This window comes from Anguilla anguilla, chromosome 6, assembly GCF_013347855.1.
Source record: "Anguilla anguilla isolate fAngAng1 chromosome 6, fAngAng1.pri, whole genome shotgun sequence".
Taxonomy (NCBI): domain Eukaryota; kingdom Metazoa; phylum Chordata; class Actinopteri; order Anguilliformes; family Anguillidae; genus Anguilla; species Anguilla anguilla.
Window position 1 is genome coordinate 42,718,646 of NC_049206.1, and position 26,045 is coordinate 42,744,690.

Here is a 26,045-nt window from a genome sequence, read left to right on the forward strand (position 1 = left end):
CATAGTTCTCGGAACTAAATTGTGTTACTCCTGCAGAGAGTACCAAACACAGGTACCAGGAACTGTGGCATGGAGCAAGCAGTCCCGTACATTTCTGATTAGCCAAATGTAAACTTCCTGTGAAACGTCATTCACAGAGAAAACCAACTGCCATTTTTAAATAACCGGTAGATACAAACTTGAAAGAAATTAATTTAGGAGAGCTTTACCAAGCAAAACTACACATATGATTTGACTTGATTACCAATAAGTAAGCTTTTACTTGAAACAGCATATATTTAGGCTATATAATATGCCCAATGTTAGTGTAGCCACAAAAACAAACTTTGTATGCAAAGAAATAACATTATAGCTGGATAGGTGGGTCTGTTGGGTCTCTGGTGCTTTAAAGCATAGCGTTCCCTTCAAAATACACAAAAAATACACAGAAATTGTTTATTCAAGTGTTTATTCAAATGTTATGGCTGGTTAGAATTATTATAGTAAAGTTAAAACATCTTTTAATAGCATGTGCATACCTGCATTTTTGTTACATTTTTGTTACCAATACCTACTGAATCACAATTGCAAATCATAGTGGGAAGAAAAAAAAAAAAACTTATCTATTGCTTTTAATCATTCTGTCATTCGGATTATGTTTTGGCAGGTAGACTAATACAACAATGAACACGGAGATTTATTTGTAGCTAACTAACATTAATGCATTTGACACATTAGTTTACATGGTGCGTTAGATATGTCAGTAATACAGAGGTAGAATTGCCGGAAATAAAATGCAAACATGTAGCAATAACTTAAAAAACGTATAACTTATAAAATCTGTGATGTTAGTGCTTGCAATTCGATGTTACTGTGTAGTTATTCTGGAAACCCTGCTAAGCTGCTTGTCAGAGTTGGATTTCATGCTTCCTCTATGCTCAGTTCATGGAACACTGCTCTGCCTTTGAGGCTTGCTGCTCCTTCTATTTCACCCCTCCTATTTTGGAAGCAGCGTATTTTACAAAGTGATTCACAGTTGAGAGTGAATTTCTCAAAATACTGTTTATTAATGGAAGGTTAGGCTTGTATTATTTGTTTTGACACTTCCTCTAAAATTCTCATCATCGTGGTTCTCGATGTTTGGTGGAAAGGATTTGGGAATACATTCCAGGAACTACTGAGATTCCTGATAATTCCATGTATGGATGATTCCAGAATTGTTCTGTGCTATTTAAAAGACCCATAAGTCACTTTTTTTGGTATACCCGATGTTTGTAAACCGGGGGCATGTACTCTGTCAGTGTACTGTCTTGGTTGCATCTCACGTACATTGAAAATACATTGACTGTGTCAGTTCTTATAAGTATGTGGGTTTTGGAACCTACTTCCCAGAAAACGTCACGTTTCGATCAGTGTCTGAACTAAAGATATAACATGGATAAGATATTTGACCATTGACTACTTGACTACGGAAGAAGCAGAAACTGGTGCTCGTACCTTTTCTGTTCTGGCCAAACTAATGAACTAGGTTACGTGGTTAATGGAAAGCTATAAGCATTAAATGATCAACCCATCATTTAACACAGACATTTTACTGAGATAATCGTTGTCAGCTACTCCACCTTTTTTGTGTGTAAAGTAGCTTAGGCAGGCTACCTATGTCAAAATGTCACCTTATTATTTACTGGTGCTGGAAAAGTATTGCATCTATATTAGTTATATAAGATTCCCAAAGATGATAATGTTGACATTTTCTATGTAGTGCTCTCATATCTGTTCTGAGGCCATTTGATATCTTGGCTAATGTCCACTGCTGTAGAGATGAAATATAGGAAAATCTATTTTAGAATTTGTGTCCTTTAGGTGCAATTACATGTAATTTTTATCATTTGATTGCAGAGATAAATTGATAAAAGCAGGAACGTCTCAGCGACCTATGTATGTAAGTTCTCTAAGAACAAAGGCTGCACACTTGAATGCTGCCTTGCTGTGGAAATAAAATTCAGCATATTGAGTAACCATCCATATATTGTATTTATCCTTTATTAAAGCATATTTAATTCTGAGATTTTGGCTTTCTTTGTTGGGTAAAGTTTGGATTAGGGCCTTGGTAAGGCATTCAAGGCAGTCCAAAAAGGCAGAGCATTAGCAGCAGGTAAATCTTCTCTCAACCATCATGCAGATGCCTGTTATATTCAAGGAGAGTCTGACTGGACCATTATTCGCTGGGAAATTAATACACATAGGTGATCAGCACTGCTCCTCCCCAAAAGGTATAAGAATACATAATGGCTAAGTACACGGTTGTTACCCTACTCCTATATGACACTGCTCAGGTAGTTCAAATGTAGACCTAGAGTTTGAATATCAGATGGTTTAGGCCAAGACTTTGACTGTGATTATCAGGACCAAGCAAGTTTTCCTTTCCTTCATTTTGCATTGATCGCAGAAATTTATGAAGATGGATCCAGTGTGCAACATGCCTGCCACTACGTAACTGCTACAGATCTTGGCTTCTGGAATATTTTGAGGCTGCTACACCACCATTTCGCACTCTTCCCTCTCCAAATGCCGGTTCCTGTTTGGCTGGCAGTCTGTTGATATGCTCTTCACACAGACATAGTGCTGTGATAAACATTGTGTGAATCGCAGTGGGCAGACCTCTCCCATAGCGATGAAAACTTGGCAGAGTGAAAGATCCACACCCCCTCTTGGAGGGCAGTGAGATGGGGGGGGGGGGTGTCTCTTGATGGTGACTGTGAGAACCTCAGGTTATAAGCAAACATCCACCATTCCCACAATGCACCCCCCCCCCCCTCCCCATGCACACACACACACACACAAACAGTTTCATCCTGCCTTTTAACTCAGTGCAGCATTGATTGTGGGTTAGCATTGGACTAAAGGTAGAAACAATTTCCTTTGTATTCTGTGATGAATAGAACATGCCACCAGCTGTTCTTATGGCCGGGCAAACACAAAATATAACTCCCAAAGTTTTGATGTAGATGTAATTATTGCATTATATCAGCATACACTCAGAGTACACAGCTGCCAGTGCTGTAGGTATGTTACCTTTACTTCTCATTGTTGTTACTGCTGTGATGGATTTAATGCATTCGTTTTTTTTCAATGGAAAATGAACCTTGTCAGTTCTGTTGATGAGAATAAGCCAAAGTAATAATAATAATCATTTAATAAATAAATGAATAATAATAATAAGGGTAAAAAAAGGGACAGGACCCTATGGTGAGAAGACTCTACTCTGTACCAGACCAACTTTATTCTGCGCTTCCATGCTAGGTCTGCGACATGGTGTTCCGGAGAAGATTTGGATCCTCTCCCTTTTCTGCTGAAATGCATCGCTGCCCCATGACAGGGACATGTTTGTTCCCTCTTATGTGATGTGCATGACAATCAGAGCAGCTGCCGCCATCTCCAAAAAACTCACCCCCAAAAAACTTTTTCAAAATCACGAACTGAGGAAATATTATTTGACATAAGTGTTAGAAAAATTCTGTGCCTTAGTCCTGTTTTCATAAGAGATTTAATGATGCGTAAAATTAGTAATTTCAGAAGTTTGAATGCCTGTCCAGGGAAATGACTTCACAAATAACATTTGTTTATTCATAACTCACTTTTCCAGAAAGTTCTGATGGCTTCCAATCATGGATTGCTCCTCAAAATGGATTACAAAAAACCACAGATGTACGGAACAGAATCTTCCCGACTGTGCTTTTGTTAAGATGAACACTTGGGTGCTTCAACTGAACCTCCATTAGATAAAAACATGAACTCAAAATGGATGCCTCTTATTGGTATCCAGCAGTGCAGTTTTAATGGTCATTGATTTGAATTAATGTATTCACATTCAACCAAAAGCCTTCGATTCAAACAAATTGACTGTTAAAACTACACCTCTGGACACCAAAACTGTCATAACCCCTTCAAAAATAGAGCTTCTCTGAAACCAGAGATTCAGAAATTTCATTGGTTCATTGTGTTTTTAAACAAAGACATTGGCCTTTTTAAATGCAAATTACAAACATTTTAGCAATTTAGAAATGGGAACCAGATTAGATATTTTCTTAAGTTACCATTATCTGCATTTTGAGTTCATTTTGAGTCCCTGCACCCCCAAATGGAAATTCCCTTTAAGAGAGTGGTTGTTGAAACATCTACTAATTGAATGATCTGAAATCAGAAGTTTCAAGCGATATATTATTTGCCACTTAAAACATCTTTATGATTTTCAAGTGTGTCATAATTAACAGTCAACAGATACATTCATGTTGATTTTTATTAATTGTGTTCCAAAGTAAACAGCATCTTTTCATTTTCCAGATCACTGTTAGAAAGTAAAATGTTCACACACCCCATTTTGAATTGCAAATTGAGTCTCACCATGAGCACCCATGCAGAGAGCACTGCACCTGAAGTGAAACAAACCCTGTGAGTGGCTATTTCCTGCACTACAGGGCACATGTTCTTACACAATGTTCTTACCACCAAGTTTAGTGACCACAGGGTTTATGATAGCACACAAGAACTGGGACAAGCACGCTGCATTTAAATTGAGCTGGTTGACTCACCGAGGAGTAAACACAGTCTGAATGAAAAACTCATCTTCTTGGCATTACTATTCAGTGGGTTTAGCACTTTTCTCATTTCCAAATGAAAAAATCCTCTGGGTGGCTAGCCTTGACAAACTTCTGTATTTATTCTGATTAATTATAGGCCAAAATTCTAGTTGTTTAACTGAAACAAAATTTCAAAAGCTATCAATCCAAATCCCCATTGCACTCACTGGATATGATAAACAAATATCCTGGACCTTCATTTGCAACAGAGAAGCCCACGGCAGACTGTCATCAAAGCATATGGTTAATTTACATAGTCATGCAAACAGTAATTATGCTTAGTAGGCACAATAAAACAACTTGATTAATTATCAGTCTGCCCATTTTACTAATCTCAATGCTTCAACTATGTTTTCTTAAATGAGAAGTTGGGCAGAGTGCAGGTAATCTTATGATGGTGGTGCACAGGGCCCTGCTCAGTGTAATGTAATGTATGGTGTGGCATAACTTTAAATTTCCTTAACTAATTTAAGTGAGAGCCACTTTTGGCTGAATGAAGGCAAAATATGAATTGTTTAAGGTCTCTTGAAGCATCTTGAAACCATTTTTTTTTTTGTGATAATTCATAAGCATGTGTACAAGGCTTTTGGTCAGAGGATTGAACAATTTAGTTCCTCTGTCTCCATTACATTACACCAACCACTAAAACATTACATGAACCACTATAACATTAAAAATTCTGTGAACTCTATAACATTTCTATAAACACTCAAATAATCATTTGCTGCTGTAGTAGTTATATGGTTCAAGAACCCAACAATAGAGTGCCAGTCAGGATTCAAACTCACAGCCCTCAAGTCCCAGTGCTTTAGCCGTAACATGATATCCTGCGTAGGGCCCTATATTTTGTTTTTCCAAAACAATACTTTTTTTTTTATTTTTTAATGAGGGCAAATTAGGAGCCATGCCTTCATTTGTTTAATGATTTATATGTTTACACCTGTTTCATACTTGTGATTGAATGGGTGTGCTAATTTCCTGGGGATTCTGCATTTGGCAGGGGACTTTATCCTTTATTTAAATGTGGAGCTGAGACAGTGCCCAATGCTGAGAGACACGGTGGGGTCAGTGTGAGGCAAGGCTCCTGTTTGTTCCAAAATCTCCTAATCCCTTAGATCCCTGATACTCAAATCATGGTCCTCAAGGGCCAAGAACTGATGTTTTTTTCCACCCTGGTCTGTCAGTAGTGCTAGTTCAGTTAATAACAGAGAAAAGGAAATGGTGGCAGTGTAGTATAATGGGTTAGGAGCAAGGTACTTAACCTGCATTGCTTCAGTATTTATCCAGTTGTATAAATGGATGCAATGTAAATGCTATGTAAAAGAAAGTTGTGTAAGTCTGATAAGTGTGTCTGCTAAATGCCTGTAACGTAATGTAAAACCAGGGCTGGATTTGGAGTCGAGGGCTATATTTGAGTACCCATGCCTTCGAATGCCCTCAGACCAGGTGTAGAAAGTCCTGTCTTCAGGAGCTTTTACAAAAAAGGCTGAGTTGGCCCTAATTGCTGGCAACCCTGATTCTCCTCACCTCTGCTGAACACTAATCAAGGACTAGTTTTTAGAAAAAAGGTATTCAGTTCAGAAATCATTGTTAGGTGATTAATTCCTGGTCATTTTTGAGGTAGCCATGTTTTGCTCAGTCAGGTGTATGTGGTTCTCAGGTGTTTGTGGTTAAAAATGTTTTTCTTATGCTGCATACAATTAGCTAGATTGAGGGCCTTATTTTAGTGACAACAGTCACTAAAATGTGTGTGAATGCACATGGGCACTGCTAGGACTGCTCATTTTGCACTGTGCAAAGTAAATAATAAACATTCACTTGGTTTTGTAGTTTCAGTAAACCCATTTGGATCAACATGGGTGGGGCGGTGCATTAGGAAGAGTGTCAGTAAGAACATTGGCAGCTGTGCATTTTTGGCATGTTTGCAGTTTTAACCAGCCTAGACCACCTTTGAACTCTAATGCTCTTACTATTGTGCACAAAGGAGCATTGAACATATGGGTTAGACAATGGAACGCACAAGACTTGATGGATGTGGTGAGAAAGGGAGACCATCTACACTTGTCACACTACTTGTTTATAATAAAATACTGGGATGGAAAATATGCCATCAGCCAAGTTATGCCTTGATGGGGCATGCCCCTTACCTATACAGCACCAATAATTTGACACTTTTCAGGGTTTCCAACAGAAAGAACCACAATGACTACTGACTCTCAGCCATTAAGAAAAATGAAGTCTATATCATCTGACCACATGTAAACAGACAGAATTCACAGACAACTTCACAAGTCCACACAATAAAGCCCCAAACTTGGGTTATGTTGCATTTTTTTCCCATTTTCCCTGCCAATTACATCATCACAAATGCTCCAGTACCACAATCTATAATTCTCCCCATTGGAAATTTAGTTTGCTACCCGACCCTATTCATGATTCAGACAGCTACGTGTGTACAAGGTGGGCCCTAAAACTTCAGATACTTTTGCAGGCTTTGCCAAGCCACAGTTCTTTTATTACACATTGTGATCAAAATGCTCAAGCGTACAGGCAAGATAAATGACGGTTAATTTGACTGTTCATGGCCTGTTAAGGAAGTGCAAAATCTAGGCCTGTCATTAAACATATTGATATCAAAATGAGGCCATAGCAACAAACAATATTGGCTATCTTCACACGTCACACAAATGAAAGAAGCTCTATTCCGAAGCAATGCATTCCACTTTTTCCTAAATAATTTCATTTAACTTAGCCCTGTGTTTTAAAACATTTTTTTTTTATCTTATAGTCTGAAGAGTATGTGTTCATTCAAACTTTGTGTCACATGAAAGTGTGAAATGCCTAACATTTATGTTAAGGAATAAACCACGATGAGCGGTCCCATTATATGTATGACGGGGTGGTGATGTGGACGAGGCGGAGCTTATCTCCCTGTAAAGTACATTATTTTCCAAAAAACCGGACAGCCCGGTGTGGTATATTCTGCTTATACGAAGGTTACCAACAATGACTATATATTTGTTACTTTTATCCTTATTGATTTGATCTGCTTAATCAGCTGAAATTTAAATATTCTTCCGAGGCCCTTTGGTCATATTATTTTACCATTGTCAAGCAAAACTCGGGTTGATAGTTCTATTTGGACCATGATATACAAAACTCTAATCCTGGGCCCTAGCCCAGTGAACACTGTTGTTGTGAAAAGTTGGTTAAACACTGTCTACATTGTAAAATGTCCAGTGTTAATTCAACTCAGTGTTAATTCAACTCTTAACAGATAACATTTGGTCTCACATTCCAGAGTTAATGTGAGACCAAACACTGGGCAATTTAGTGTGTAGGCATTCAGATGAAAACCCAGCAATATTTGTTGGAAAAGTTTTTTGCTGACTAGGATTTAGCCAGGTTATATCTAGGTAAAACTGAGCAATATTAGGGCTAACCTTGTCCTTTTATGTCAATATGTCTTTCAATCTCGATCTCTACCTCGCTTGACATCTAGATTCTGGGTTTTGCTCACTGGAAAAGGTTCTACTGCATAGGGTTCTGAAAGGAGAATCGGTGTGCCCCATTCCAGTAACATCCATACATGAAAAAAAGAACAAAAGTGGTGAAATTTATGATGATATAAATCAAATAATTATTGTCTGATTTTTAACAACAGCAGAAGGTTACAAAAAGGGCAGAGATCAAGAATGTAAGACGGGTTGAGATTATCGCAAACCTTAATCTTATTCAGTATAATGTAATCTGAGGTGCAATAAAATGTACACAGGACCTAGGTCACTCAGCCTATCAGGACGAGGACATACACTTTATAATCTGGGGGGAGGGGATTAAATACAGTCCATTGACACTGAGAAAGCTGCCTTAGCTGGCACCAAATTCAACTAAATTAAAAAAAGCATGTGTATTGCACAGTACATTGAATGTAGACATGCACTAATGAGTTTGACAGTATTTAATGAAAAAAAAAGAAAATATATATATATATATATATATATATATATACCCAGCCACTTATTTGGTCTGATAGAGCCTGTTTGTGGTGGTACTGCACTCTTCTTTGATCTTATTGGTCCAGATTGATTTGATTTGATTGGACCATATAGTTTTGATACTGCAGCCTTCTTGAGTGTGATCGGGCCACTTTGTGTTGGCATTATATTGTATACTTATTGGATCTGTTTGACAATGTTTTATCATTACTGCCCTCTGTTAGGGTAAGGTTGTTGTGTTGTTGGTTCTGCACTCTTACTGGGTCTTATTGGATGAGGTTATGTTGTGCTGTATCATTCTAGGTTCTGATTGGAACATTGTTGTTTCTGTCCTACATTCTTCTCTGGTGATTGGGCCAGGTTCTATTGCTACTACACATGTCTTAAGACTGACTGAAATGTTTTGTTGGTACAGAATATGTTCTGTCCTGATAATGTGATAAATATACATTAGCTTATGGTACTTTTTATTTGTTGCCCACTTCCAAATTTGTAGTATTAAACATTATACAGAATTTTGAGGAGGCACAAACGCAAACAAAATGTGGATGGTTTATTTCCACAATACAGTTCTTTTTTCTTTAATTTGTTTCCCCTGTTTTATTTTGTAAGAGTGACAGTATTACACTTCCAACAGTAACACAGTCTAATACACCTTCCATCTTTCTAAACCTGTCATACTCTCCACTCCAGCTCTGACTGAATGACCCACTCTGGTCAAGAGGGATGTTTTTGATTGGTCTAGATCTGTAGTGCATAAAGAGAGTGCATAATCAGATTCAAGCGCTTCTTTCCAATAACCAGGCACTTGTTTTAGTGTAAAAACTAGCCACACAGAAATGCAAATGATGTGAGTCAGTTGAGTGAATATTCCTTCATTTAAGCTGTGCGACTTTCTTAAAACACTCATATGTGGCCCTCAGTCATAATAGTTGATCCACTTTTGCAGCAAGCACATTCAAGTTCAGATTAGCAGCAACAATGACTGACACTGACAGTGAAATATCTAATATTTTATCAACTGTTTTCTACTGACTTCTACAAGTGCATAAATCACATTTTAAAAGTGTTAAAAAAAAATTTTCCGTTGCACGACCCAGTGGAGATACTCTGTCAATTTCCATTGGGTCATGCCAGATTAATAAATACCCAATGAGTACTGCAAGTCAGATGCCTTTTTGTGTGGGGAAAAAAGTACAGGCCTGGGAGAGGGTAGTCTCACTCCATTTAGTGTGCAGATGGCACCCCAGCTGGAACCACTGATCACCACCTAATTCCCTCTATGAATGGAGAAAAAACAGGGGAAAATGCAGTCTGTGAGCAGGGAAATGGTAGAAAGGGGAATCTCAAGCGGCCCATTGGGCAATTACCAAATGGTTCATATGCTATCGACTCCACACCCTCCTCTACTTACCTCAATGAAAATATCAGGCTCTCCAGGAATGTTATGTCCAGGTAACACCAGCCCAAAAAATCCATCTCACAAAAAGGGTAAAGCCCAAAAGGTTTCTCATGTGTTTACAATGGAGTCTCTATAGTGGTAGATGAATCTTGGTTTTTTCTTGTTAAGATAGCTCAGTTGTTTGGACTAAATCCACATGGTGATGAATTAATCTACCTTCAACTGACCTTATCTCTGATAAGTTTGAGAGATACAAATACAGTGCTTCAGGCTTGCGTTGCAACTGGCTGAGCATCTTGTCATTATCTAGCCTCACATCTCACAGTTCAGTTCATCATCCTAAGGGTGCACTTCAGTAAATCGTAAATCTCCCTGTTGTGAGAGCAGGTGTGCTCCCGTCCTCCTCCTCCATACTGATAAACTTCTGTTTAGAGAGTATGGAGAAATACGAAATAGGTTTCCATCTTATCAATGAACAGCCAAAACGGAAGAAACCAGGGTCTTAACCCTGTCCTGGTATTGTTCCTTTCAGTGAAGCTGATGAACCAGTGGCAGAATGAATGTGGGATCTCCATACATAACACTTGCTAGAGGGTAGACCAGGGTGGATAACGGGGGAGGGGAGTGTATTTATATTGATATTTGCATTTTCATATCGATGTATGCATTAACTCTCCTGAACATATTGAGGCACAGCCGAATCCATTAGTTCAGTAGCTGGTTCTTCGAGAGTAATGATGCATAGCTGTGTCAGCCCACTTTAGAGATGAATAATATCATGAGTCTTGCACTGGATATTATCCTAAGAGTATGTTTCTATAAATTCTCCCACTATAAAATATGAAATGTGCTCCCCCTCCTCCCCCTCATGGTCTAGAATAATTTCCACATTTTTCCATTTGAGCATTCTGTGAACTATGAAACAGAAATCAGTTTTAACACAAGCAGCCAGCTTAGACTGCATAATATGTGTGTGTGTGTGTGTATGAGAGAGTGAGAGAGAGAGAGAGATTATTAGTGAAGCTTACCAAAACCGTCTTAAAACCGTAGAAATATAAACTGAAAACAATGTATTTAACATGTTTATTTAAAAAAAAAAATGTAACCATAATTTAATAAAAGTAACCAAATAAAAATATAAACTCATTGACTTGACTTGAATGGAAACCCACGCTTGTGAACACATGGACCTTACATAATGCCATTCTCCAGTTCGGTGGAATGTAAAACTGTACCGACCAACTCTCAAAGCTTCGGGTGATTCAGATAGATTCAGGTCATTTCAACCAATAGTCAATTCACCAAAAGAATATTAGAACACCTCCTACTTTTACAGTCTTCAGCAACCCACTATTATTGTTGCAGTATTTACTTTAATCAAGACTGTAGCTTAGAAATAATAAAAGCTATGGATTAACCTCCATAATAGATGTTGTACATACATCCATGTACATTTTATTGAAACTAAAACTAATCCCCTTGGTTATGAGTCCAGTCATCATAATGCTGTAATATTTCATATTTCCATGAAGATCTTATGTAAATGGTCCATCACATGTGCACTCCACTGCCATCTCCACCACTGATTCCATTATATTCTACTTTTAAAACTGTAGTGCAGGGAGAAATCAATATCTGGAGTGATGTCTGGTAATGAACACACTATTTCCATCTGCACTTAAGAGAACAAATTACTGTTTGCCTGATCCTTTGGAATGACCTTTCCAGGTTCTTACAGACTTGTTTTGACTAAGTTATGCAATTGTGTGAGCCTTTGATTCCTTGATGTCTGTCAGAAATATCTTCAGCTCTTCCTTATGAAAAACCACATACTGTAATATTCCCCTCAGGTGTTTCTCCACCAGACATGTTTCTAAAGACCATCAGTGGTACACTTCCTGTATGAAGACAAGTAGACGGATCTGAGGTTGCTGTTAAAGCTATACTACTGCTGGTTACATTTATGTTTGTTTGTCTGCTTGCCAATAAGAAACAAATCATCCAAGCACTAGCCCATCAAGGAATGAAAGGTGATAATTTTGTACAGTACTAAAATATATGGGCAAAATGACTGGCACATATAATTATATATTTTTTTTAAAATCACCCTACCATCGCTAACACGATCACAATTCAATTGTCACCTCAATAGCCATCTCTGACCTTTTTTGTTCAGAGGAGATGGAATCCCTATTGTAAATACAAAGAGGGTTTGCAGTATGATTGCCAACGGTATGTTGAAGTATCATGTGGAATTTAATTCTGTGGTTAAATGTTTGCTAAATTCAGCCTGAGCTTAATGAACATTTAATTAATATTGATTTAAAGTTTAGTCTACTGTCATTTTCTGTAAAAAGCTGCCTGATAGATAAGACATGGAGCAGAACTTGACAAAGGGCTTGTGAAGGGTAAAGCTGCAGACTTGCTGGGACTCTAGCCACCCAGTGAGCAAAAGCCAGAATCTATATGTCTAGAGGGGTGGAAATCTAGGTCGAGAGATGTGTTGACATAAACGGACTAGGTTAACCCCAATATAGCTCAGGCTTTACCCAGATATAGCCTATGTCCTAGTTGGCAAATGTAACCAGGTTTTCACCTGAACGCCTCAATGGAGTTGCGTTAACTGCATTTTGATCACAAAATTGTTCACTGGGCAGAGTTCATAACGCCACTAGTGACTGCAACAGGTTCACGTTCTGAGAAGTGTGAAATGAATCATTTAAAATTACTGGATTAGAAATATAATCACATATCTTTTTGGGTGTGGGCTCTGGATAGTCTGGTAGCATTCTCTGCTTCTATTTAGGAAACAGGAATGAGAGCGGATGTTGAAGATGCCTTTGTTAAACCATGCGTGTAGTTTGACTACTGAGTTGTGGTGTCCCCTCTGAACAAAAGAGGCAGACAGTAACTTGGCTTGCAAACATGATTCTCTTCTTAAGATTAGTGTAGATGAGGCAATTAATTGTTGTAAACTACAGAATTGCTTATTAATGTTGGTTGCTGTTACTACATAGTGTGAAAAAAATAACAAAATAATCGCCAGTAGAGGACATAATATATTGTATTAAAATTTTACATTTCATGGGTGATTAAATTATTTTATCTTCAAAAATATAGTTTGGATAGTGCACTGTATGTAATGAACAATATACACAGCATTATATCTATTTTTCACTATTTTTATTGAAGCCTGTAAAGAAGCTTTTGCATGAATTACCTAAGTGACTGGAAAGGTAAATCCGTTAATGGCTTCAGCCTACATTGTATGGGGTTACCATGGCCTGTATTAAGGATCAGTACAAGAAATCAATTGCATCGCAATATCAAATTATATCAGTCAAAATATTTACATCAGTTCCTATGTGTGGATTGAATGAGTGGGGTTCAATGTATTACCGGCCTCTGAGCTGTTGGGTGTAGGTCCTTCTTGATGTCATGAGGGAACTGATGTAAAGGTCAATAAATATTTTATTCTCATTGCATATCTCCTTTCATAGTTTGAGGCGAGATTTACACATAAACCGGAATGCGACAGAATTGAGAGATCTTTGTTTCAATTTAACAAATTTCATTTTGTTCTGTTGAGCATCGAGGATACCGTTTGCATGTCTGATGTGTGTTTGTTTAGCTACATGTGTTTGTTTACCTGCAGGTAGGACCTTTTGGATGGAGTTAGTGGGGAGGTGGGGCGGTAGGGCACACAAGAGCATTGGTGAGGTTGGGCAGTGGTGTTGGGCATACAGCCTGGCTCACAGTTGGCATTACAATTCATCTCAAAGGTGTTTGATGGGGTAGAGGTCAGGGCTCTGAGCAGGCCAGTCAACTTCTTCCCCACCAAACTCAACAAACCATTTTTTTTATAGACCTTGCTTTCTGCACAGGGGCATTTTCATGCTGAAACAGGAAAGGGCCTTCCCCACACTGCTGCCACAAAGTTGGAAGCGCACCATTTTCTAGAATGAAATTATATGCGGTAGCAATAAGGTTTCCCTTCACTGGAACTAAGGGGCCTTGCCCAAAACCTGAAAAAACAGCCCCAGACCGTTATGTGACCGTTATTCCTCGTCCACCAAACTTTACAGTATGTACTTTTCAGGCCAGTACAGTTGGCACTATGCATTTCGCCAAACCCAGATTTGTCCGTCAGACTGGCAGGTAATAAAATGTGATTCATCACTCCAGAGAATGCATTTCCACTGCTCCAGAGTTACGTAATATTTCTAAAAAGTATTTGGTCATATGTCTATTTGGATTACTGTTTCAGTTTGAAGGCATAATGGAGTACATAACTGCTTGTTGCAGGAGCAGAAAGTATAAAACCTGGCCTTTTAAGCATTGGCATACCTTCTGTGACCTGGCTGAGAACGAATGCCAAAAAAGCTGCATCTATTCCATGCAGTGCTGCAGGAGGGAAAGTTGCAGCTGACATCAAGTGCAACACAATAGGTTTCTGCATGCACTCCTAGTTGTGCTCAAAGTAACAGCAGTCCTTCCCTTTCTGACCATTGGTTAATTCGAGCATACCATCAGTTTGGTGGCTAGCGTGAACCAGAGCGCAGTCAGTTTGGCTATCATGCAGTTTGTTCAAGTCTAGCCCAACATGCCAGTGAGTACATTGTTTTTTCTGCATCATTTCACTGCGTTTTTGAGGCATATCGGTTTGCTCCTTCTACTCAATCACTCGCTTATATGAATTGACAGAGTCCAGTCGACTAACATTCAGGTAATTGGTGATGCTAATTCCCCAGTGGCACAGAAGGATGGTATTGAGATGGTCAGATCCTGTACGAGTTATGCCTACAGCACCAAATATAAGCACATGTACAGCACTTGCACAAGGTGGGCTTACACGTGGCACATATATTCTCTCTCTTATACCTAGCTAATTATCGGTAAGGTAGCAAACGTATCTCTAACACAATTACATTGACGTTTGCTCTAGCTAGCGAGCTACTATATGGCAAACGAAGCAGTTGTGTTGACTAATGCATCAAAAGCAATGCTGAAGTGGCTACATTTATTTTGGACAATCTGTAATATTTTGCTTGAACATGCTTCACATTGTACCTTATTTGTCTGGCATTCACTCTTATTGTATGCGTTGGCAAGTTAGTTGTCAATGGTGTAACATAACTATTGGGACAGAAACATGTTATAATACTGTATCTAATCTCATATCAATGTTTCAGTGCCAGCGGGCAATGTAATAGCAATGTCATGTGATTACGCACTTGGTACATGTTTTCCAATTTTACACATTACCTTGTGAAAGAAATCCATTATTAGAGTGACAGTATGCATTTTTTAGTTATAGCAATACAAAATTGATGTGCTAATGGCAGTAGTAGATCATGGAAATGAAAAGAAAACAGGTCATTCGATTGGCTATGAGTGAATTCAGCTGAATCCTCGCTTCCTGTCCTAAACATACCAACATTCAGAAACCATGCACAGTGCACCCATACACTGTGCCATTGAGTGTGCCCATGCACCCTGTGACATGTACTCCTGAAAATAGAGCCCCTGATGTTTGGATATAAACATTAGGAAGTTAATATTGGCTCTGATAAATAGCCAGGAGTTGAAATGGCATTTTTTTGTTCTACAAACCTTTTTGAGCTGAAGGAAATCATGATCCAAAATATGTATTTTCTCAAACTTTCAAAAAACGAATGTGTTGTTTAGAAAAGCAACAAAACACAGCAATGAATGAACAAGAAACAAATGTGATTTTTGTCAAATCATTTATTGAAATATATTCACGTAGATATGGAGAATCTGTATCAGCTGTCATATGAGGGATTCATAGGACATTTCTCCTTGCCTGGTTTACGCCTTTGTCTCGTCTTTCCCATTCTCTCACAATGGGAATTCTATAAAAACAACCAAATATTGCACAAGTCATGACCGTGTGTGCATAAATTAGTCATTCAAATCATGGTTATGTTAAACCCTAGCAATTTGCCACCCTACAGTGAAGCAGAATTTTCTTTTTAGTATAAATCACACAGGAAAGTATTTTCTTCCGTTTAGTAATTGTTCTTTTATCTTTCATTTGTAAAATAGTAACAGTCCTGATTAAAATGAGCTCAGCCAATTTTCTCTCTTCCCTAACTGGACGTGATACATAACGCTAATGTCACTGCATTTCTACTGACATAAATTGTGTTACATTATGCCTACTTAATGCCTTGACATGTTTTGAATTTGTGACACTTTGAAAGCATGTTTTTCTGTTTAGATAGTCTGTAGAAATAAGAAATATTAATTGAGATTTACTAAATAAATGAGTAATATACTGTATATATGATTAAGAAAAACATAATTTCATTTTTATTTTGTCTTTACAGGTGTGTGAACCTGCATGACAATGGAAAACCTGCTGGTCTACCTGCTGGTTATTAGCATGGCAGTGAAGGCCCAAAACTGTCCTAAACGTTGCATCTGTCAGGTACTGTCCCCCAACCTTGCAACTCTCTGTGCCAAAAAGGGGCTGCTCTTTGTCCCCCCCAACATCGACAGACACACTGTCGAGCTGCGGCTGGGTGACAACTTTGTCACAAGCATAAAGAAGAAAGACTTTGCCAACATGACAAAGCTGGTGGACCTCACCCTCTCCAGAAACACCATCAGCTTCATCACTCCCAACGCTTTCACTGACCTGGAGAACCTGCGCGCCTTGCACCTCAACAGCAACCGGCTGACACGGATATCTAATGAAACCTTTAGCGGCATGTCCAAGCTGCACCACCTAATCCTCAACAACAACCAGCTCACCGTCATCTATCTTGGGGCTTTCAATGACCTCTTAGCTCTTGAGGAGCTGGACTTGTCCTATAACAACCTAGAAACTATCCCCTGGGAGGCTATCCAGAGGATGATCAGTCTGCACACACTGAGCCTAGATCACAACATGATTGACTACATCCCTGAGGGGACCTTCTCCCTCCTGCAGAAGCTCAACCGTCTGGATGTCACCTCCAACAAGCTCCAGAAGCTTCCGCCTGACCCCCTTTTCCAGAGAGCCCAGGTGCTAGCCACTTCGGGCATCATGAGTTCGACATCCTTTGCGCTCAGTTTTGGTGGGAACCCGCTGCACTGCAACTGTGAGCTTCTGTGGCTGCGGCGGCTGAACCGCGAGGACGACCTGGAGACCTGCGCCACACCCACGCACCTGTCAGGCCGCTACTTCTGGTCAGTTCCCGAGGAGGAGTTCCTCTGCGAGCCACCTCTTATTACGCGGTACACCCAAGAGATGAGGGTGCTGGAGGGGCAAAGGCTCACCCTCAAATGCAAGGCCAGGGGGGATCCTGAGCCCGCCATCCACTGGATCTCCCCGGATGGCAAGCTGGTTTCCAACTCATCACGGACGCTGGTCTACAGTAATGGCACACTGGACATTCTCATCAGCACAGTGAAGGACACTGGTGCCTTCACGTGCATCTCATCCAACCCAGCAGGAGAGGCCCACCAGACTGTGGAGCTTCTCATCATCAAGCTGCCACATTTCACCAACAGCACCAACACCATGCAAGAACCTGACCCGGGCTCCTCTGACATCTCCACCTCCACCAAGTTTGGCGCCAACAGCACCAACCACACTGGCGACACCAAGGCCAGCCCTGACAAGAGAGTGGCAGTGGCCGAGGTGACCTCCTCCACTGCCCTTGTCAAGTTCAACTTCCAGAGAAACATCCCTGGCATCCGCATGTTCCAGATCCAGTACAATGGTACCTACGATGACTCCCTCGTCTACAGGTGAGGCTTCCATTTCTCGCCAGCCAGTCAGCGCATTGCTTCCTATAAGCCTATGTTAAGGGGTGGCACCAGTGAGTCTAACTGTGAACCATTATTTAATGCTGTCCAATTCTCTAATGCCCATAAATGGAACTAAATGAGATGAAATCACTTATCTGGAATTGGAATTTACAGCCGTCTTTAAGTCCGCTTTAATGCTGACTCTTTAATTCTGTCAAGATAAAATGGCTAAGTGAAAAAAGAACTGTGACCCATGCACCAAGATTTCTCTCCTACAGCCCTCATTGAATTATGCAGATGAAAAACGGAAAAACTCTACTTCTCCAATTCACATTATTCTCTTTTAGTTTCCATAAATTCAACTCCCCTCTATATAGATTTATTGCATAATAAATGTCAATTGTGTAGTTTATATAATAATAATAATAATAATAATAATAATCATTGTCATTGTAAATATCAATGGGTGTAATTCACATGTACTGTAGAAAGTTGAGGAAACTTGTTTATGCACATACAATATGTTCTCCTCTTATAGAGTCAATATCAGAGAAGATGACAAATACAATTATCAGTGGAAATTGCTTCCAAATCAAATCAATCCTTATGTTCTTTTAAATTACTTGATTAGCTGTTGATCACAAGAAGTGAGATTAATTCCTTCATTCATCATTCTGTTGTTGTTTACTATGCCCCAGCTGTAACTCAATATTTTCAAAACTGTTAATAGTATCTGACAAGGACATATATCTGAATTAACTGTAACTGGGTGCTGGTAGTGGCACACTCAGAGAAAAAAAAAACATGTATTTGGCTTGCCTCCATAGGGGAACCCGTTTGAGTTCTTTATGGAACTCAAACAAAGGTACAGTAGGTGGTGAAGTTGCGAAAGGTCCTCAGTTGAACCATTTTGCCTGACAAATAACCCTTGAACTAGATAGGGTTCCTCTATGGACACACAGGGACACCCATTTTGGGGCCTATTTTTATATTTAGTAATTAATACTTAACTTGCTTGTGAGGGGAAACATCACCGTGGGTATCCTGGAGTTTAAAGCATGGAAACACATGTGCATACAAATTGGAAGTCTGGGTAAGCCGCAGTAAAATAAAGAATGGTGCCCATTATACTGTAATACGGAAATTGATTTACTGGTATGCAGAGTCTGCTGCATAAACGGAAAAAGAGTAACATAATATACATTTTAATTTCCAGTTAACAAATATAATTTAGATTGATGAAGATGTTTTTGTGTTCTCTCAAGCTTTTATAATTCTTTTCTTCACTGTAACTGTTGCAATGACTGTAGCTTTTTTTTGTAACATTTTGGAGAGTGTAGACTGTGAAGATCAATCATCAAAAAATAAAAATAACAATTAAAATAATAATAATAATAATAATAATAATAATCAAATTCACTATTAAATGTTGAGCATGCCTTTAAAATATGATTCATGTTAAGAACAAGACATGAGATAATCTGTTTTTATAACTACATTAAGTGTCAGATTTAATTAAAAGGTAGAAATTCTGGTTTTCTTACAGTGTAATTAATTAGGTTCAGAAAATAAATTATCACCCAGAAATGATCACATATGGCTTTCTTCTGTTTTTAACAGGTTTGAAATTTTGATATTTATCAAGAAACTAATTATAACATATAATACATTAAAATGGCCAGTTTTTGTCAGCCATGATAAAACTGCTATACGTAATGATAATGCAAATTTTAATTAAAGACCCAGTTCTTTCCAGCTCAAATCATCTGTGGATGTACACTCGTTCATTTCTCTTCCATCTGTAATTCTCAGTTCTCAGAAATTCTCAATTCTCAGAAAATCGAAGGGATAAAGACAAGTCCACAATTCCTTAATTTTTTATTGCAGACAAATACTAATTAACATTTAATCGCAACAGTAATTACTAAGTTACTATAGCCATATGAATGTCATCATACCATGCATGACATTTAAAAAGCACTTGCACATATCAGGCAATTGCATCCCTTGCAAAATGTAACTTTTGTTGCATGGAAGTGTGTGCTTTGCCACAACATGTTGCCGCCACAAATGAACAATCTCAGACATCAGTATATGACAAGAAAGAACAAAAACAGAAAATAAAACTTCCAGGTTTGTGTAAAATAACGGCAAAACGGTGAACAATGCTTCATTTTTTATTCACTATCATTCCTCTTTTGTTGAACTACATGCTCAAGAATACATTTCAGGTAATGGCAAATTAACATTGTTACGCCATTATCATTAAGTTACTTCTATTTACACTGTGCTGTAAAGTAATGTGCCATGAATTGTTCGTAAACACACATCATATAATTCACAACCCTATTAGTTAGGTGGAGCTAAAGTAATACAGGACTTATTTCTTGTTCGTGCACTGCTCAGGAATATAGCAATAGTTTAAATGTCAGGGTGATGTTGGTGGTTGTTTGATATATGCACTTTGATGCCCTGTGCAATTTACTACTGGTTTGCTGAAATTGATGGGCACTTACCAAAGTCATTTTTTTAGTTCAATGATCTAATTACAAATTAATGCAATTTGATATTTTCCTTGCTTTTAAAGGTGCTTATTAATTCACATATTCGGACTACATTTTGTTGTACATTACCTTTTATGACCTGCTGTCAGGGTGATTTGAAATAAAATACTGCAGACTTCAGACTGTGATGAAAATGCTTTGTGTGCAAAAATCATTTGTTGGCTATATTTGAATACTCCTTATTCATTATAATTATGTAAAGCAAATACTTTTAATTCAGCTTTCTAAATTATCACTAGTGGAGGCCTAGTGGTGTCAGGCTGTTCACTACCACAAGAGCTTGCAGTTTTGAGCTAACTTCTTTCTCGACATGAGGTCCTTGTCGGCAGCAAGCATCTGCAGGTTTAATTTCAGCCCCAGTCCTTTGAACATCTCACAATTAAATCAGTAGGCAACGACACAAGCAGGGACATTAAGAAATATACTATATACTAAGAGTACTATTTTTTATTTAGGCCATGGAAACGATCTACTTTTTAATCCATCCATCCAACAACCCATGTAGAGAAGTGTGTTTGTTGGCTTTTTATTCTAAAGCGATCCTGTGAAATCAATTTAATTGTCCAATTATCACATGAATGCACCAAATATGCTAAAGGAAGATGTTCCTTGCTTGAATGTTAAATTATACAAAGTGTTAAATATATAAACAAAGTATTTATGTGGGTTATTTGGATAATTGAGAGCCTTGTCTAATAGGATAGAGTGAAAGGCTTTACAGGAACTTAGCTTGTTTCTCCTGGCCAACAAAGCTGTTCCTGATAAGCTGAGGCTGAAGATAAAGTATGAGATCTTGTTCACACAGAACCAAAGCAGAAGTATGGGAGAAATTTGTTTTTTTTAATATTTACTTGTATCTAACAGGTAGGCTTTGAACATTAAAGTGCTGACATAATGCAATTGGACAGCATAAATTGGAAGGCTCTACCATTTTTGCCAAATACACATAAACATACTGAATAGCAGCGTTTTACAGTTTGAACATCCTCATTGCTCTGTTATGTTGTCTGAATGCGGTAGGTATTGCTTTCGAATGGTTATGTAATTGCCTTTGTACTTTTTTCATGCGCTACTAAACTTGTGGAAACAGGCATTTGTCTGAGGATAGGAGTGGAAGTTGAAGTTTTGATTTTTGGATGCAACTTGGTGAAATGATTACCTTCAGGACACAAGAGAAATTGTTATGCTTTCCAGTTGTTATGACAAGTTTTGAGACTGACAGGAGCATGCACACTGTGCCACTTGTTTTTCTGCACCGTAAAATTCAGTATCCACCTCACAAGAGAATGTGCTGAAATGACATGAAGCTAAAAGTGTTTAATGTTTATTTTTATAAAAATGCTTACCACAATTGTAAACATCTGCAAAATACATAGAGGCTTGCCAAACTGAATTATGGGAATACATCCATAAAATGGTATTGGAGAACATAGCTTAAGGCAAGCTTTCAGAATTTGCTAATATGGCACATAGCTTAAAGACAGCTATATTTATTCACAAAAATACATATAGTAGGTTTTCTACAAGTTAATTTATCGAGCAATTACATTTTTTAATTTGATTAAAAATATAAACCATGGGCCTACATTCAATCAATATCTTTCCTTCTCTTTAACTCACAATGAAAAGCATTTTCTTCCCCAGAAAACATGGTTTGACAAATTCAGCAATCACTACAATTAACTGTGCTTATTTTAGTTACAATAACAGCGAAACTATTTAATTAGTCAATTAAGTGTAGGGACAAATGGTATTTGCATCTAAGCCATAATACCAAAAATGGAAAGAACATCCTTATTGAAGAAAGTTGTAAAAACTGTTAAATTAGTTGGCCAAATTTGTCTGCTAGGCACAATGAGGGACTTTCTCAAAAGCCACATTTTCTCCGATTTATGATAAATCCATTTTGTAATTTGAGATTCTTATATTTGGAATTGGCTCCAGTCAATGACATCATGTTTAAATGATTGTCGAAAATGTGAATCCCGAGACAGGAGAATGGATTCCATCGACAATATTCCTTAATTCTGGCTTTCAAGTAAATGCACTGTTTTTTCTTTCTTCTTCACGATCATCATTTGGCTAGTCTGGAAATCACCAACATGAACTCACAAAACTGTCTGAAGAAAAAAGTATCAAATTAAAAGTTTTGATGTGGACAGTAGCAAAACACAGTCCTTGAAAAAGACTGGATATTATGAGTTCCATAGAAGGAGAATCAAATGTCTTCCTGCATTCCTGATTAATGCCATTTCCCACCTCTACCTATTTGTGTTATTCTTCTGTGTCTCATTTTAGGGTTCAGGTCGAGGACCTTTTAAATAATCTGAAAATAACTATTCCTTTCACCCTCATTGACTTAAATGTTTATTTCAATATTTTCAGAAAAAAATATAATAAAATTAAGAGACACCAGATATTTAAAAATGACACCAATGTAAAGTTGAATTGATTGATTGATTGATTGATTGATTGATTGATTGACTGATTGATTAACCAGAGCTTATTGTGAGCCATTTGTCTTTGTAGAATGATCCCGCCCACAAGCAAAAACTTCCTGGTGAACAACCTGGCAGCAGGGACGCCGTATGACCTGTGCGTCCTTGCCATCTACGATGACGGCATCACCTCACTGACAGCCACCAGGGTAGTGGGCTGCATCCAGTTTACCACTGATTCGCAGTATCTCCGCTGCCACTTCATGCAGTCGCAGTTCCTGGGCGGCACCATGATCATCATCATCGGGGGCATCATTGTGGCATCTGTGCTGGTCTTCATCATCATTCTCATGATCCGCTACAAAGTGTGCAATGCCGGAGATGGCAGCAAGGGGGCACAGTTCAGCGACGTCCACTCGCAGACTAACGGGGCCCAGTCGCAGGGGTGCTCGGTCACGCCCTCCGTCTCCAAGCAGGCCCTGGGGCAAGAGGGCAGCCTGTACCGCAAGGCGTCGGCCGCCACTGCCATGCCGACGGTCGCGGTGCCCCTCGACACGCTGACCCACTCCTCCGAGACCTCCCTCCCGGACTGCTCCACCACCACCTCGATGGTCAGCCCGAGCTGGACCCCCGTGTCCTCCAGCTCCCTGAAGCCCAAACGCAGAGCGGCGCCCAGGCCCTCCCCAGAGACTCCGGCAGAGGCGCCGCCGAGCGCTGCCGAGACGCAGAACACCAACCGGAACAACTCCGCCTCCCCGCGGTCCCCCGCCCCCTTGCCTCCCACGCGGATCAAGGACACGCCCATTCTCAGGAGGGCCCACGTAAAGGCCCCCCACCGGTACCTGACTCTGCCGGCCGAGGGCAAGGCACAGAGGGCCAAACGACGCTACTCGCTCAACGAGGACCTGTCCAAGCACCACTGCTACATTGGGGCCCAGAGGCGGGGCAACATGTGGTCCAAGCGGAGCATGTCCATGAGCGGAATGCTGCTGCAGCAGGAGGAGTTGGACGGAGAGGGCGGGAGGGACGTTAGTGCCGAGTGGATACTGGAAAGCACTGTATGACTGGGTTTCGATTGGTGTCCGCTGCGTTTTCAAAAGCTGATGTCTTTTGTTTGTTTGGTCTCGGAGTGGTGAGCAGATCCAGCCTTGTTGGAATCCTGAATTCCACCTTGCTCTAACGACTGACTCTCTTCGGCCTGCGCTGTGCTGTGTAGATCCAAGACTTTCGGGCCCACCGAGACCATTTCAGCACAAGGAAACAAATGACCCCACATTAACAGAAATGTGAAAATGCTTCTCCCCAATGAGGGCGATGGGGTCATAAGCAAAGATTTCACAAAAAAGCCTTTTTACAAAGGAAATGACCTTACCTATATAGTACATTAACAAAATAACAAGAGCACAGCTGTTATGGGACCTCACATTATTTTGATATTTTTCAAAAATAAATTCATGTTTTCTTTTCAGTGACATTTATACTGCCTTGGTTTGAGGCACACAAAAAAAATCTCTGTACAGTAATACAACATCTGTTGTGTTGTTATGTTGTGTACAATAAAATAGAAAACACCTATACTCAAATGTTCTCATGGTGGTAAATGTAAACACAAAACTTTGGCTCAGCAGTCAGTCATTCTTTATTAAAGGTCATGATTACAGTTGGATTGTCTGTCCCTGAAATCTTACAAAGGACCAGGACCATTATATTTGCCAATTAATTCAATCAGTTTGGAAAACACTTGAATACAAAAGCTGCAGATAAAAGAAAATGTTTCAAAACTACTTGACAGGAAATGATTGATATTGTCAAAATGAATCGAAAAACCATTTCCAGAATCCTTTCCTGGTTTTATGTAGTATGTCTAATGGAGGAAAATAAAACAAATCTAAAGAATTGATAAACAAATGACTCATTTACAATAAATTGTGGTATGAATGAAGGAGTCATTCTCAAAAAGGCTTTTGTATTTGTGTTGGTATGATCTGATATTGTTCCAGTGGAAAGAGAACATAATACTTTAAATTTGAGAATGATCTGAGATATCAAATGAGTTAGAACACAAACTGTATCTTAATCTGGCATACAGAAATTATGTTTATCCACAGCCACTATTTGACCCAGGGAGGTTCATTGGATTCATGTTGGGTTAACTTGAATTTCTGGAAGAAATTAGTTGGCCAAACCAAAGTGCCTGCTGTCTCAGGGTGGGACTTGTGTGTCTCTGCTTTATTTTTCAACTGCTGTCGTATTGAGCAAAGAGGACATGAAGGAATTTTGTCTGCTTAAATATTTTATTTAAATCAAGCAAACTAATTTAATTGAGCTGCTAGGGTTGATTAAATCAGAGATTGGTCATGCATATAACTATTTAAAAACAGAACATAAAATCTAATATCTGCAAGCCAAAACCTCTCTACTTAATTTATATATTTACCCATTAATGGGCTTAATTCTTTGTGTGGTCCAGGGCATAGCACAGTGATACACCTCTGTGGGCCTTTAAAAAGCCAGCTTATTTGAACAAAAATGCCCACATTGTGCAAAGATTTGCATGTCATATAGATGGTTAATCTGTGGGCAATGCTTTCATGTAAGGGAAAAAGACAAGAGGAAATTAAACTGTCTTGGGTCATGGAATGCTTCAAGACTGGCATCCATCCGGTTTCTCATAATTTTTATAAAAATAAAGAAAAAGGAATTCAAAAATGCAATCATCTTTGGAAGGAAAAAAACTGATCGGCCAAGTGTCATAATTTCAACGCATGTGAACAGCTTGGATGACCTTCCTTTGGCATTCTTAAGACCTAAACTCACTTGATTGTAAGGAGCTTTGAACGGATCACTCTCATTAGGCCATATGTCTCTTCGTGAGGTGGATAATGTGTTTGGCTCTTGCCGTCCTGTCACAGGCAGCAAAGATATGATATCTTCTGTCGGAAATGAGCTTCCACCAAAGTAAGATAATTGATGACAACGGGATAGTAACTGTCTATTATTATTTAAGAAAAATTGTGGGTACAAACATGGAAAGCCTAACACAGTAAAAAAGCATAATGTACATAATTTGACTAAGTCAGATTATAGCTAAAGCTTTATTGGTGCATCATTCAATTGTAAGCACTTACATAGCAGTGCTCTTCAATGCCATATTAAGAAATAAGCAAAAGAAAAAAAATTTCTGGATTATTAATTCCCTTCAGTGTTTCCTTATCACATCTCATTGACCTGAGACCAATGTTTTTCTTCAAGTGCCTGACAAT

General features: G+C 38.9%; 1 protein-coding gene across 1 annotated transcript in view; it reads left to right on the forward strand.

The window, feature by feature from the left end:
• LOC118229268 (leucine-rich repeat and fibronectin type-III domain-containing protein 5-like) overlaps positions 1–24,442 on the forward strand; it is a 48,699-nt gene extending 24,257 nt beyond the window's left edge. Inside the window, exons 2-3 of the mRNA XM_035421104.1 lie at positions 16,373–17,780; positions 22,874–24,442. Of these exons, the coding sequence (XP_035276995.1) occupies positions 16,387–17,780; positions 22,874–23,846 (2,367 nt within the window). The 5' untranslated portion in view covers positions 16,373–16,386 and the 3' untranslated portion in view covers positions 23,847–24,442. The remainder of the gene's footprint in view (positions 1–16,372; positions 17,781–22,873) is intronic.
• Positions 24,443–26,045: the final 1,603 nt, after the last annotated feature.